The sequence below is a fragment of the Trachurus trachurus genome, assembly GCF_905171665.1.
Source record: "Trachurus trachurus genome assembly, chromosome: 11".
NCBI classification, from domain to species: domain Eukaryota; kingdom Metazoa; phylum Chordata; class Actinopteri; order Carangiformes; family Carangidae; genus Trachurus; species Trachurus trachurus.
The window spans coordinates 19,939,264-19,954,669 of NC_139904.1; the positions used below are offsets into that span (position 1 = coordinate 19,939,264).

The 15,406-nt window shown below is 41.9% G+C and overlaps 2 protein-coding genes across 6 annotated transcripts; one reads left to right on the forward strand and one right to left on the reverse strand.

Moving 5' to 3' along the window:
• The first annotated feature begins 19 nt into the window (after positions 1-19).
• On the forward strand, positions 20-13,943 carry pex1 (peroxisomal biogenesis factor 1). Of its 5 annotated transcripts, XM_083981743.1 has the most exons (28): positions 20-541; positions 738-896; positions 1,269-1,373; positions 1,464-1,615; positions 1,793-1,897; positions 4,706-4,852; positions 5,010-5,093; positions 5,230-5,344; positions 5,601-6,304; positions 6,425-6,544; positions 6,685-6,805; positions 6,975-7,081; positions 7,198-7,283; positions 7,381-7,513; positions 7,611-7,707; positions 7,795-7,965; positions 8,094-8,248; positions 8,331-8,517; positions 8,645-8,811; positions 9,505-9,639; positions 9,741-9,805; positions 9,985-10,127; positions 10,616-10,719; positions 10,844-11,020; positions 11,604-11,846; positions 12,553-12,747; positions 12,886-13,016; positions 13,626-13,943. In XM_083981743.1, the coding sequence occupies exons 1-28, from the start codon at positions 466-468 to the stop codon at positions 13,708-13,710; spliced, it is 4,269 nt and encodes a 1,422-aa protein (XP_083837869.1). In that variant the 5' UTR covers positions 20-465; the 3' UTR covers positions 13,711-13,943. The 5 variants fall into 5 exon arrangements, with proteins under 5 accessions (XP_083837869.1, XP_083837868.1, XP_083837865.1 ...); XM_083981742.1 differs by lacking the exons at positions 20-541; positions 738-896; positions 1,269-1,373; positions 1,464-1,615; positions 1,793-1,897 and adding an exon at positions 3,858-4,046 and having other exon boundaries at positions 12,864-13,016; XM_083981739.1 differs by lacking the exons at positions 20-541; positions 738-896; positions 1,269-1,373; positions 1,464-1,615; positions 1,793-1,897 and adding an exon at positions 3,858-4,046.
• Positions 1,915-3,704, reverse strand: rbm48 (RNA binding motif protein 48; the record flags this gene model as incomplete). The annotated part of the gene is made up of 5 exons (XM_083981744.1): positions 1,915-2,221; positions 2,309-2,874; positions 2,985-3,130; positions 3,224-3,414; positions 3,576-3,704. 5 exons carry the CDS (start codon positions 3,702-3,704, stop codon positions 2,159-2,161), a joined length of 1,095 nt encoding a protein of 364 aa, XP_083837870.1. The 3' UTR covers positions 1,915-2,158.
• Positions 13,944-15,406: the final 1,463 nt, after the last annotated feature.

The window sequence follows — 15,406 nt, forward strand, 5'->3', positions numbered from 1 at the left end:
AGGAAATGCATTACAACCATAGACTGTAAAAGATTACTCACAACACAACACAACACAACACAACACAACACAAATGTTTTAGTTAGTAGCCTGTATGGAAATGAATTATAGGCATGTGCAAAAGGATAACTCAACCATGCACTTTATTTCTATTGGTCATTTATAAACTAAATATCTGTATTTCAGCTATTCATGTTCTTTGTCAAAGTAATTATGGAGTATTTAATTTCTACAAACTCCTGTATTTTGTAAAAATGCGCCTGTAAACGCAAAGCCAGTAACTTCCTGTTGACCACCATCATGTCAGTCTGCTCTGCTGCTCTTTTCATACAGCAACACCAGCTTGAACACTACGCGGTTGCCGTGGTGACGGCATGTCAACATCGCCCAACGTCTCGAGGTCGAGGACTCGTGCTCAACCTGTGCGGCGACCTGCCTCTAAAGTTAACAAATAAATAAATAAAAATGTCAGAAATGTCCGCTATGAACAGAAAGTTAAAACAGACCCTCGCGGAAACGATCTCTAAACACGTGCAGCACTGTGAGTACTCAACTTTAAACTTCTTTACCAAAATATTTCATGCTAAACTGAGCTAGTTTGTTGTTCTGGTGGGTGCGGTCGGGGCTAACATTTGTTTTAATGAACTTTTTAATTAGGTTTTAAAATGCAAAATATCTATATAGAGTGTAAAAAAAAAAGAGAGAGAAAAACTCAGCCTCTGGTCATGTGATCCTAGTCAATAAAACAGAGATTGAGAGCCTTATCCGAGAGTTCAGTGTGCTGATGGGGGAGGCTGCTGCCCAGGGGAGAGCAGTCACCGGCCTGGACAGAGCCAAGTTCAGGAGCATCCTGCACAACGTCTTCGGGATGACCCATGGCATGATCATGGATAGAGGTAACGTTACTCTGTCGATTGCCTTTCATTAGATTTGCTTGTGCCATGTGTATGCTTTGTTCAAGTGTGTAAGATGACCTTTCATTCATATTTTGGAGGACAGACATTTCAAGACATTTCACTTTTGGCATCTTCTGCTTTGCTATTGTCCAACTTTCAGGGTGTGCTATCTTAGCATTAAAAAATAACAAATGTTACCAATTGACCACTTTTTGACCTGATATTAGAATCAAATTGTTTAATAAACATTTAATAAGATTACATGGAATTCATGGACCTGTAAAATAAAGCTTTGCCGAAATTCATAAACAAACTGCAGTGTTGTAATGTGTAATTTGTTGTTGGAATTATCACTGATTATCTGTCTTACAGTATTCAGGACATTTGACCAAGACAATGACAGCTTTGTGAGCATAAAAGAGTGGATTGAAGGACTGACTGTTTTCCTTCGAGGGACCTTGGAGGAAAAAATAAAGTGTGAGCTGTCAGTCTAACATATATCAAAATCACTATGACATTAAGTTATCACATGGGTAATAACTCTATCTCCTTTTTTGCATGGCTCAGATTGCTTTCACGTGTACGACTTGAAAGGTGACAACTACATCTCAAGGGAGGAGATGTTTCACATGCTGAAGGACAGCCTCATCAGACAACCCACAGAGGAAGACCCAGATGAAGGAATCAAAGACCTGGTGGAGATCACACTAAAGAAGATGGTGAGACATCAAACAATGTGGTGCATTGATGAGTTAACTCTACATGTGCTCTCTCTACAACTTCCTCAAATCTGGAAAACTAGCTATATGCGTTACTGTTTAGAAGGAAATGAATAATTTAATAACTAATAACTAAGTTGACCACAAGCCTGTTACCAGTGTTTCTCCCATTTGCAGGACCATGACCATGATGGCAGACTGTCTTTTGCCGACTTTGAAAAGTCAGTGAGAGAGGAGAACTTATTACTGGAAGCTTTTGGAACCTGCCTCCCTGACGCCACGGTAATTACAGAGTAATGGCTGATGAAAAATTATATACATTTTCAAGCCAGAGGTTTTAATCTTAAATTCTATTTGTATTCCTTTTCAGAGTATTGAGCTATTTGAGCAGCGAGTATTTCAAGAACAAGTGGAACCGTGAAGAAATCATGTGCATTTTCATCTGTGCCTTCTTTAATACAAAAGCTCATAACTCTTTACATTGTGATGCAAGAGAGAGTAAATAAAAAAAACAAGCTGCCATGAGAAACTGAGCTGGTATGATCAAATTCGACGACGTGGTTTTATCTTTTTCTCCGCTGGTTTGACGTCAGGAACCGATCCCACCTGAGGAAGATGACGACAGTGATTTCACTAGCAGTGAAGAATCAATTTTGTTCTGAATTGCTACAACCAAATCAGATTATAGCTCACCTGTTTCATTGTGCTCCTGATGAGGCTGACGGTTGTGTTCAACGATTCATCGTCCATGTCCACTTTAGGTGGTTCAGGTAACTTTGGTCCAATCAAAGGCTCATTTTTTCCAGAAACATCAGTCACCGAGTGCTCTGCTGTCTCTTCCATTTTGCGTTTCCTCTTCTCTAAGAGTGTGGTCCTTGGGACAAATCTGACTGCAGGAGCCTGATTTGAAGCCAGTCTGTGTTCTCTGCCTCTCTCTCTGTCTGAAGAGGTTTGATTGAAGCTTGAACTCTGTTCTGGCTGTTGTTTTGTGTTGGTTACGGCACTATGCAATGTCCCCATTTTGTCCTCTGTTGGTATAGTCCCATGCTGATGTTTATGTCCATAGTAAAGGTGTTCCCGTGGAGGCAATGGCAGTAAAGGAAAGCCTGAATAATGACTGATGTTTGAGGTCTCCCCTGTATTATCATTGCCAGGCATTTGTTTAGGGTTGTGATGAGAGATGATCCTCTCTGCTGTGGTGGCTGTGTTTGATGTTGTGGGCTCGTCATCTGCTGCCTCCTTCTGTTCTTTTTCTCTTGCTTTGTGACAATTAAATATAAAGAGAAGTATTAACCAACTTCAGCAATTAAGGATATTTTTATCCTTCACAAATGTAAAGTAAAAACACACAATGTATGTTACAGCATACCTTTATTCTGAACAGCCCTCATTATGTATCTCCTCCGATCCTGCAGTTTTAGCCTGGTGTCTTCCACAGTTTCATATTCTGGGACGTAGCATACGTGCAGCACACCACCATAGAAACTCTTCTCATCCATGTTTCGCTTGGCAGCTCTGTAACAGACATTTTAGAGCAAACTGTGTTTAGTAGAGCTTCTGAACTTCCCCCAGGGGAGTTTAATGAAGAGGATGAGACAGATCTTGAACCTGGCACTTGTGAGTTTCTGGAACTTGACAAGGTAAACCTCTGTGAAGTCCTCAGCAGGATACTCATCTAGGGGCCTGTACTCCTCCACGACCCCGTACAGGGCACACAGCTGGACCAGCTCCGTCATCACGCCGATGGCTGGGACCCCCTGGACCATCAGGTACCGGGACTCTAAATTGATGGTGTATACCTAAATAAACAATGCATAAACATACGTGTGTCATGTCTTGGGGACATTTACTGAGGTGCAAAAGGAGCATATCAACAAACACGTTAATGACACCCTGTAGCTAGAGTGTCTACAATAGATTAATGTGTTTTCTTTGCCGATATTTAGGTGCATTTTCTTACCTTAACTGCTTTTGCTCTCCTTCCCTCCCGATACTTGGGTCTTGAAATACACACTTTTCGCTGTTCATGGTGTTTATAAACCTCTGGGGCGCCCCAACAGCCTGAACTGTTACCGACAGGGGCCGCCATGTTTCTAGGAATAATTTCCCGGTTGACGTATTTCAAAATAAGAGCCTGTTCTTTCTCGCCTGAGTCTGTTGCCGTGCTGTGTCCGTGTGTAATATCTTATTTTGAAGAGTAACGCAGCCGGCATCATCTGCTTTGGTCTAGCTGGGCTCAGTCAGAGCACATCGATCGATAATGAACTTTTTGCACACTTAACGTCAGCCGAGCCTCTTGTGCACAGATGCACATGTGGAAATTATGTTTAACAATCAGGGCATTCAACCCATAACTGTTGTTTTTAACAACACAAAAAACTGCTTTCTTCACCTGCCCTCGAGGCTGATATCACATCTTTCCCTGAACGAGGTAAGTTAGCTTTAAGCTAACTTAGCTATCCACCTGTCATTACCATAAACCCTGTGTCAGTAGAGGTTTAACTTAGTTAGGCTAAACAACGTTTAAGCTAAATGACGAACACAGGCCATCTTGCATTTTCAGCAGTAGCAAGAAGGGATTTAATTCAGTTGTTCCCTGTTAGGGTTTAATAACATAGCAACCAATAACAAATCGTTACTACTTCCTCAAGGTACCAGTTGCGTGTTAGCAGAGACGTTGTTGGTGTTAGTTTGTGTTGCAGAATTAATCATTTCTTGACCTGTTCTCCTGCAGTCCCACTGGGTGGTAACAAAGCATTAAATTAGGAATGGAGTTGAATGCTAAGGCTCTTATAAATTACTGCACTGTCTCTTAATTTGTTTTGCTATGGTATTTAGAATACTTATAAACATAATAAACAACCCTATAGTTGTGTGATATAATTTAATGGAGCGAAATGGCTGGTTTGTCAGAGAAATTATCGGCAAAGCCCCCCTCCAACTTGATATCTTTACACAGAAATCAACCCTGCATTAGTTCTGTCAAGGATTATTGGAAAGAGAGTCCGATGACAAGGACCTGCATGCTGGTAGAAAAGTAGGATGATGATGTTTAATCTTGCTACAGATAAAATGTGCATTGTGTTTCAGAACCAAGCTTTGGAGCTGTCTTGGGGCCACGGGTCTTCACTGTTCCTTAGCTGGACTCTTAACAGAGCTTCCTCTAGCTTTGACAGCCACAGAGTGGAGCTATGTCGACAGCTGGGGGAAAAACTGGGACTGAAAGATGGAGAGCAGGTAGGGCTCTAACAGTGTGGATTCTTTTTTCCTCCCATTTGACTAGACTGTTATCTTTATATGACACAGTGGACATCTTTTGAAGTAATTCTCAATTATTGGTTATGTTGTTGATCTGGTTTTTGTATTGACTGACTGGTGGTGTGGTTTCCCTCAGGGCTTCCTGAGACCATGTCACCAGGTCTCATCAGTGCATCAAGTGTTTGTGGAGCCCCTGTCATCTGATGACTGGGAGATCCTGGTGGGTGAACATCATGACTTAAAGCAACGTGAAACCTTATGTCATCATACAAGTGTACATTATGTTTGATACCCATCATTGTTAGGATTTAGGACCTAAAAGTCATGTATTGGTTTCCTCTTATTGACACCTCCAGGAGCTTCACAGCGCCTCACTGGAGCAGCAGCTGTTAGATCAGATCAGAGTTGTGTTCCAAGATGCCGTGTTTCCAGTGTGGGTGGACAGCCACACAGCCATCTACATCCGAATAGGTCAGAGTTAATGCACTAACTATGATCTTTTGTCAGTTTCAGACAGTGAGTTGAAGGCACGTTGACTTATCCAAAGGTTAAAATTCACAAACAGAGGTTTTGATAACTTTATAACCAAAAAAATATATGTAATTCCGAAAAGAAAATGCTGCTCTGTGGTTTCATGGAGTGAATTTAACTTAAGAAAACATTTATCTTTGTCATATCATAAACGTTATTCATGAACACGGTTTGATCAGTGTCTTACTCGTTGCAGCATCACTTTCACCATCTGTGCCCTACGGTCGCCTGGAGCAGTCCACAGAACTAGTTGTTTCTCCGAAGAGCCGTGCTGGAAGTAGCGGTCTGAGCGGTTCCCCAGTGAGGAGCAGCGAGACACAGCATCTTCACAGACAACAGAACCCAGATCCCTCCTCCTCCTCCTCCTCCCCCCCGGGACAGTCGTTAGAAAACACTGCTTGTGTCCCTCAAAACCACCAGTGGGGTGGTATAGCTGACCTGGGGAGCCTCCTACGCTACATTGTAAAAGGCACTTATGAACCCGTTAAAGAGCTGCCACCAGTACCTGGGATCCCTGCCCTCTTTACTGACTCAATCTACAGGGTGAGTGGTGTCCCCCCTGACTCTCTCTGCACCATAAACCACGTTGCAAATGGCGTTATTCATTTATTTCCATGGAGGCGTGGACTAAATGCCGAACTAATTGGAGGACAGTCTTCAGTGACATATGGCCTACTCTCCAAAGTTCCTTCCCCCAAAGAATCGAGGAACAAAGTCAAGCAGGCCATGGACAAAAAGAAGAAGACTGCAGGAACTAAAGGTGCTGCTTCTGTGGTTGAAGGTGAAGAGAAGAAAGAAGAGGAGGCGGTGGTGGTCAGGCTGGTGAGCCATTGTAGTGAGAAGCTTGCAGGCACACAAAGGAGTCCTAGCAAGGGAGAAATCCATTGTGGACGGGTATGGGTAAGTATGCTTTCCAACAGCTGGTCCATTTATGCACCAGTTAACAATGGCCATTTTTTCTCAGTGCACTTCTGCTCTATTAACTTTCTCACAAAAATTATCTTTTTTTTTTTTTTTCAGATCCCTCAGCCCCTTGCCACGAGGTTGAATACCATCCCACATTCAACAGTGAGAATAAAGCCGGTACAATCGGCTATCAAAGTGGCCTCCACTATTCGTCTAAAGCCTATAAAACCACTGGTGAGTGCGGGACAAGCCATCTGTCGTTACAGTGTGGTGTACATCATCAAGTACCAACACGTTTCATTTGTTCAAAGCCGCATTAAATTGAATTCACCCTCTCCCTTATGTCTGTGTGATCTCTGACATTTTCTCTTCAGCCTCAGGAGGGTGATGAGGAGATCCAGACAGCTTTCCTTGGTTGGCTGCACACTCAGAGTCATGAACCTTTAGCCTGTCTGACTCCACGGTCTGGCACCATCCTCCTCCATGGAACTGATGGTAATTCATTACTGCACTAAAAAGCTTGTTAGAAATATATTTATAAATCATCTACAGACACATATGGAGATGGAAATATCAGATATAAGAGGCTAAAGTCATAATGCACCGTTTATATTACAGTTCCAATAATATGTCACTGTTCTCCTCCTTTGTTTCTTATGTAAAGCAAAGTTAGAGTTTGCTTTAACTGTGCTGAAACCAGAACCAGAGAATGATCCTCCAGACCAGCTGTTTTTATTAGCACACACTCTAATCCGTAAAGAAGACATACAGGTATGATCATGCACACATTGTGTTCTCATCAATCAATATTCATTTATGATTTCCACAAAGACAGATTCCTCCATGCCCATGATAAACAAAACAATGTTTCTTTGTGTCACCTTCAGGTAGACAGAGAGTCAGTGACGCCGCCGCCTATGAAAGCTGTAGCTGAAACACCCAACCCAGAGCTTCCCTCCCTCAGCACACTTGGGTAAGTGTAGCTGTTCCTCATCTTTATATGGTTTTAAGGAAGGATTTTTTCAACATTTATTTCTCTCTATATCACTCACGCCTCCGTTTTTCCCCAGTGGGATCGACACGTTTAGCAAGACTGGATTTGAGTTCATCTCCCACAGCCTTCTGGGTAGTCCCCTCTCAAGAGAGCTTTGTAAAACTGGACAGGGCCTCCAAGGAGGAGCTCTACTCATCACTGGTGCTAAGGTATTTCTTTACAAAACAATAATGTAGAATAAACTTAAGTCTACAGTGATATTTTTTTAAACTGAAATTTACCATTTACTAATGTTGTTACTTTCAGGGCAGTGGAAAGAGCACTCTGTCCAGAGCCCTCTGCAGGAAAGCGAGAGAAGATTTGGATGCACATGTGGAGGTGGTTGACTGCAGGAAGCTGCAAGGTCAACAAAACTTCCTTACACTCACGCCACTCACTGATTGGTTTTATTTATCATGCATTAACAGATATTTTTTTTTATTATTTTTAGGCAAAAGAGCAGACACCGTGAGACAGATGCTGCAGGATGTTTTTGAGCAGGCAGAATGGAAGCAACCCTCAGTTGTTCTTCTTGACGACCTGGACCATGTGACAGGTGCACCTACCTCACCTGAACATGAGCAGGGCCCTGAGGCGCTGCTGCACCAGCACATTGCACAGAGTAAGCTATACAAGTTTTTTTTATTTGTATGTCTCTGGGGTGATGGGTTTTGTCATAATTAATCACAGACAGTATAAGTAATTATTTTGGCCTTGATGTTAATTCTTCTTGTCTCCTTGTGGCTGCAGGTCTGAAGGATGTAGTGGACGAGGTGGTGGTTCACGCCAGCCTCGTGTGTCTGATCATCACCAGCCAGAGTGAGCACTCTCTCCACCCCTCGCTGACCCAAGTGCAGGGGTCCCACTTCATTCAGGGCTTTGTAAACATCCAGCCACCAGACCAGGTTATGACACAAAATAAACACCCACAGACACACTGTCAGTGTAAAAACAGCAAACCAACAGCTCGTGTATTATTGTTTGCAGGCCCGGAGAGCAGAGATCCTGCGTTGTCTGATCCTCAGAAAGTCCGGTCTATCTGAAGAGACTTTACAGAGTCTCGATCTGGGGGCCGTTGCCAAGGTGACAGAGGGTTATGCACCTCAAGACTTGGCACTGCTGTTGGAGCGAGCTGTCCATGCTAACACTGTACAAAGAGGACACAGTGACCAGGGTAACAAAGACTGTTTACACTCCTCTGCAGTTATAGAATTCAGAAAAAAGCACTTCATGGTTCAAATAGCTTGTTAAGCTAAAGTTTTATTGTTCCACTTAATTTGTCTGCGCTCTGTACTTCACAGGTGTATGTCTGTCGTGGAGAGACTTTGCACAGGCTCTTAAGGGGTTCACCCCGCCCTCACTGTGGGGGGTTGACCTCCACACTCCAAGCAGTATGGGACTGGAGAAGGTTGGAGGCCTGAGAGAAGTGCGACAGCAGCTAATGGACACCATACTGCTCCCTGCTAAGGTCAGTGTCGGTGCGACCAATCACAAGACAACTAATGTGTTTACATCCCGATGGAAGCTCCACTGTGCCATACAGCAGCAGGAGTTGCAAAAGTGAATGTGATGGAGGCGTATTTATCATTTATCACCATAAACTCTATTAATCTTTGTAAAGACAAGCAATTAGGAAGTGATAACAGCAGATGGGATCCAAATGAACACATTAATTTTAATTAATTTAACCTGATTTATCGGACAGATTTATTTAATTAAGAAGTTATAACACACAGGGGAGTTCATCAGTCTTATTTAGCCTACCCTCAATTTCCAAACTACTGAATTTATCATGTTTATTAGAATTAAAACGGCTTTGTTTTTACCAAATTGACCTGATGTAAAAATGTGTCTACAGTTTTCACAAATCACTTACCTTATTACATATTATATATATTATATTTTTTAAACCTGGCCTTTGAGCCAATTTCCCAAAATTTAGGCTTTTGTGGCAGAGGTCATCAGCCTTTAAGCCTGGTGAAAATTATATTGGTAATGTATTTATAATATGATAATGAAATAATAGCCATTATGTTTGATTACAGCAGATCTAACTTTGACCTAAGGAGGGTTTTTTCTCCAGATCAACAGACTTAATTGTCAAAGTGGGAAAATCAAGTGATTGTACAGTAAATTAATGTGTATCTTCGGTGTGTTGCAGTATCCCATCCTGTTCTCAAATCTTCCCATCCGCCACCGCTCAGGAATATTGTTGTATGGAGCTCCTGGTACAGGGAAGACCCTGCTGGCCCAGGCTGTGGCCAAAGACAGTGGTATGAACTTCATCACCGTCAAGGTAGGCTGGACTTTGGCAGGTGCAGTCAAACAGAAGTGTGTGTCTTTCTTTAAGAAAGCAACATGTGCCCTCAGTGACACAGGACTTGTTCCTCCCTCCAGGGGCCTGAACTTCTGAGTAAGTACATTGGAGCCAGTGAGCAGGGGGTCCGTGATGTCTTCCAGAGGTCAGTGAACATTTACACTCTTTCCAACACCACACTGAAACTCTATCATGACTCATTGCGATTTATAATAAATAATGTCAAATATTCATAGTAAATACAAGCCCCAGTAACGACTCTTCGTGTACTCCTTTTGGAATAATTCTCTCTGTCCTAATCACTACTCACTCTGTCTTTTCCAGGGCACAAGCAGCCAAACCGTGCATCCTGTTCTTCGATGAGTTTGACTCTTTGGCCCCCAGGAGGGGCCACGACAGCACCGGTGTGACTGACCGTGTGGTCAACCAGCTTCTCACCCAGCTGGACGGTGTGGAAGGACTGCAGGGTAGGCCATATACTGCATACATTATTATTAATATTATTACAGAAAGTCCTGTATTCAGTGCTGCTGTTAAGCTTTCAAAAGAATAGTCCAAAGCCTACATTTACATGATAAAAATGATTTTGTGTAGTTTTAAAGTGGTTGTGTGCCACTCTTGCGCCTTGCCTGTGAGCAATGACCTCGAAGTATTTCTACTGGTTTCCAGGCAACCTCATGATGATTAAAAGGAACCAGGTGACTGTGGCAGTGGCTTGTCCAAGAAATCGTCTGTACATAACCTTCTATAAAACACACAGCTTGTTGTTTTTTATGCAGATGAAAGAAACAAAATATAAAGGGTTTATGAGCTTTAGATTTCCTGTTAGCTAGACTGGCTCTGTCCAAAGGTAAAAGACAATTAATCTGTTTCCCCCTGCTCTCGGTCTTTATGCTAAGCTAAGCAAACAGCTAAGCTAAAAAAAAAAATGGAATGAATTTGTTTGTTTTTGTAGGTGTATATGTGCTTGCAGCCACCAGCCGCCCAGATCTGATTGACCCAGCCCTGCTGAGACCTGGACGACTGGACAAGTCCCTCTACTGCCCCCCACCTGACCTGGTATGTTGAATTACAATTATTATCAACACTATTAATGACACAAGACTCAATTTATGTGAAGGATGATTTAAGTATTATTAATCCAGCTGCTGACGAAGTATCTCGCCATGTGTCCAATCTCCAGGAGTCTCGTGTGGAGATCCTCAGGGCTCTTTGTGCCGGTGTCCCCCTGGCTGCAGACGTGGACCTGGAGCAGCTGGCGGCAGCAACAGAGCAGTTCACTGGGGCAGACCTGAAGGCCCTTCTCTACAACGCACAGCTGGAAGCCGTCCATAACAGCGTGGGTTCCAGCACACCGCGTGTATGTCTATTGTATTTTCATAATGCCACCACGGATGAGCTCATTGCATAAGGTTGCCTTAGGCCACAATAAAAACCTGAAGGTAGGGAAGTGTTGGCTTGTCCCCTTTCCAATTATTTATGGTGCATGTTGAAGCTGCCAAGGAGTTTTTTTCCCCCTCAAGGCTAATTAAACAAGGAGTTTGTGAGTATCTCAGAATGTATGAGTTGCTCTACTTGTGAGTCCATTATCAGCTTACAGCATAATTCAAATTACTCCCGTCAATAGTGACAAGGATATGACTAAATAACTTAAACAGCGAGGACTGCCAGAGGCAAAATGAACTTTAATTCGAGCTATCTTAAATTGCAGAAACACAGTCAAATTGCTTTGCTTGTTCATAAGTTTAAAAAAAAAAAAAAAAAGTAATTTTGGGGGGGCATTTTGCCCTTAATTGGATGGTACAGTGGAGACAGGAAAGTCAGGGATAGAGAGAGAAAGGGGATGACATGCAGCAAAGGGATTAGAACCTACTGCTGTTTTTTGGTTGCTACAATGCCGACTACTTATGTATTTGTTTCTTTGTTTTCTGTGTGAAAATCAGGACTTGACTTCTGGCTCAGACAGCGACATGAGCCTGTCCTCAATGATCTTCCCAAACAACAGCAGTGGCTCAGATGATTCAGTGGGGGAGGGAGACCCGGCTATGAGTTTGGACCAGTCCATGGTTCTCCTGGAGCCCGATGAGTTCCAAGCAGAGGAAGAGCGACATCGCAGCAACGTCTGGAGACTCTACTTTGGAAGCTCCTACGAGTCAGAGTTGGGGAATTCACCAATTTCAGGACTGGTGAGCAGTGCTGTCAAGACAAGATGTGTTAAGCTTTGCTTGGCATAGAGAGCGGAAACACTGTGAAACAGCTTGTGATGCCTGTGTTCAGTGTAAAGAAAAAAGAAAACTCACTTCTTAAAAATCTGTTCATGTACAGATAAGAAAAGAAGATATGAGATAGAAGCTTGTTTTTATATTTTGGAGTCGGGCCACCTGTTCCACCAGTTTTAAGATAAGCTAACACTTCAACCTCACTTTGAGGAAGAAAGCAAATAAGAATATTAACAAAATGTTGATCTACTCCTTTAAAAGACTTTAGAGCTCCCCAGGCAATTTTTTTGGTAGATCTATTACAGAAAGAAGTCCACAAGTATTGCCTTCAGTTTGCAGCAAATCCCTGTGGGCAAATGTGAAGTTAGCTGAACATGATTACAAACAAGCTTTCTGACATAATAAAAAATTAAAGATGGCATTAAGAAAATACTGTAATTTAAAGGCAAACACAAAATGTTAGATAATTGACTGTCATGGCTTTGGGAACTTTTAGCGAAAGCAGAGAGCATCATTTGCAGTGTCACTCGTGTGTATTGTGACATTAAGAGTGTGTACACACAATGATCCAGGCCTCTGCTCAGGTTGTCCTAGATACAACGGAGAAACTCTGTGATCCAGGAACAGTTGTTTCTCATATCTTTCATTTCTGTCCCTTTGCCGTTCCTGGCAGAACTCCCAGTGCGTCTCTGGACCCAACTCTGTGACCCAGGACTGCACCGGGGCATCAGTTCGTGACCCGGGTAGCTCTCTCCCTCCTGTCTACATGTCCTCCATCCAGAGTGGTTACGAAGAGCTAAACTCAGAGCAGTTGGAGCACCTACAACAAGACGTTAACAACATCAAGAACAACTACAGGAGAGCTAATGTAAGTGGCAGCGATACAAAACAATCTGTTGTACTGTTTTTGTTCTACTGTGTTCTACGTATATGGCTTCATTCAATACTGCAATCTTTAAAGCTTGTGTACTGAATGCATGATAGCTGTGTTTGTGTGTCTGTGAAGGAGGAGTGTGTTCGGGTCCATTCGGCCTCCAGCCAGCAAGGCCTCTTGCTCTGTCAGGCTCATGTGAACTCTGCCCTGGGTGCGACCAGACCGTCTCTCAGCAAATCTGACTGGAACAGATACAAAAACCTGTGAGTACCAGGACGTCAGAAAGGGCCGTGATATCTGCAACAGCCACAGCAAGTCACTCTAATGTTGACATGTGAAACCATTGTAACAGGAACACATTACTCTGCAGGAAGTCGTTTAGGTGTTAATTTATTTTGGGCAGAGAGAAAAAAAGTCTTTAATAAGTTCAGCTGGCTGCGAAATTTATCAAGTATTTGAATTCTCACCTATAGGAGCAAATGAAAAACATTTCATAAATAGATGTTTCAAAGCTGTTGCCAAGTAGCAACAAGAGGGATATAAATCAATAACATAATTCCTCTCAAAACATTCAGGGTGTTTTATTAAGTCAAATGACTTTGTTGCATATTTTGTGAATTCACTAGAAATATAGCACAAAGCTGGAGGAGACACATTGCATAGTCACTATATATAGCTGCTGACTCATCTCGTGTCAAATGAATGAATAAATAACTTATTAATGCTGGAAAAGACAAGACAAATACTGCAGAGCCTTCTTTGTGTTAATCAATCAAGTCTGGTCTTCAAATGTTGTATGTTAATATTTTCTTTCTTTCTTTCTTTCTTTCTTTCTTTCTTTCTTTCTTTCTTTCTTTCTTTCTTTCTCTCAGGTATGAAAGCTTTTCTGGTTCAAGAGGTGGACAATCTGCTCCTTCTGTCACATTTACACCTGGACAACGTGTGACTTTAGCTTGACCAAACACATTAGTCTGACTTAATTAAGTCACTAATTTGATATTAATCAATAAAGGTGGTGATTCATTGATAGTTAATTTAACAGGCTGCGAGTTTAATAGTTACAGAGCTGTAAAGACAGTGTTGATTGATAAAATTAATATAAATACTTGAATACTGTGTTTCCTACTTGATTATGAATGAGACATTTAACTACTTAAAATGTAATTACTGTACATATGTATAATGGTAGAGTGTTTAATTAAAAATGGACACCTCAAAGCTTGTCTACCTTATTTGATGAACCGCTTTCATTATTTTCTATTTACAGCCACTGGATGGAGACACAGTAAGTTGTTTTTAACGCTTGATTCAAAGTTTACTCGACATCCCTTCAGTTTAAAACTTTCGAAAGACGATTCAGATCTAGTTTTGAAATTATTTTAACGGATTGACTTGCTAAAATGCCACAGAATACCCATGTGATTTTACTTCCTATCCCTCTGGTCAGATAACAGCACAGTTGATGTGTGTTGGTCATGAAATGTCAGTATATAATGAGAACGATTTGGTGCAAGGTGCAAGTTAACCTTCCATGCAACAGTACAGGAGAGTCAGTGCAGACTGTCCCTCTCCTCCACACAGTGCTGGAGAAAACAATCTCATTAAAACATTGCTGTATTAAAACCAGCAGAGATAATAGCGATTAAACCTCCATAACTGGACAAATATTTTTCTCTCCCACATTTGGATTCAGTGTTTAATCTAGTAAATAATGTGACTGGATGTGACATAATCACATTACCAGTGGAGCTACACAGGTGCACCACATTAGGCTGAATGCCAATTAGCAGCATTTGTCAGCTGTCTTGCTGGGTCCAGCAATCAGCTCATTCATGTTTCAGTGAGTTAAAATAAGGTCCCATCTGTATCAAAGGTTCTTAAGACAGTCCTGTTTTCATTAACCTAAAAAAACAACAACAACTTTAGGTTCTCAAACACAACTTTCAGCATGCTGCACTGTGGTCTTCAGTGAGCTGCAGCAAAAAGCTTCAGTCTGGTGAAATCTGGTAATATGCTCAGTGAAGACACATAAAACGTACAAATACAAAACTGGACTCCCTTATTAAGGATCAAGGATATAGTTTTACTTTATTTTGTAGAAATACACCACGACTATTTTGAATCCAGAGTATTTACGATTTCAAGACTTGGTAAACTGAGTTTTGTTGAAATGTACAGTCTAACCTGAGATTGCAACAGTAGTCTTCAGCCTGTTCCTTGGCTGTGGCAGCACGCCATCTTGACAATATTTTCCTATTGAAGCGCTACGCCAGCTGTCATCCTACACACACTGGCACTGGCAGGTTCTGCAGTGGTAAATATAGACGCACAAGGCTGGATTTGGCTCGCCTTAGTCTTGTGTCAATCCCACACAATGCAGCTTGAAAAAAAAAAAAGGCCCGGTGGGAGACTTTTCTCTCTTCTCTTTTATTGATCTTGCTTTCTCTCATGCACCTGTGCAGAAAAAGAAAAGGAAATGAGGAACTGTTAGTCAAGGAAATGCTTTTAAAATACACATAGAAAAAGAGGGACAAAAAAAAAGACATGATGAAAAGCGTTATGGGACTGTCTGGTGTCCATGTACAGACAGGAGAGAAAAATCCTGGATGGATCTGGACACTATACTATTGATTTGCCACCTTCTGTGTCATGA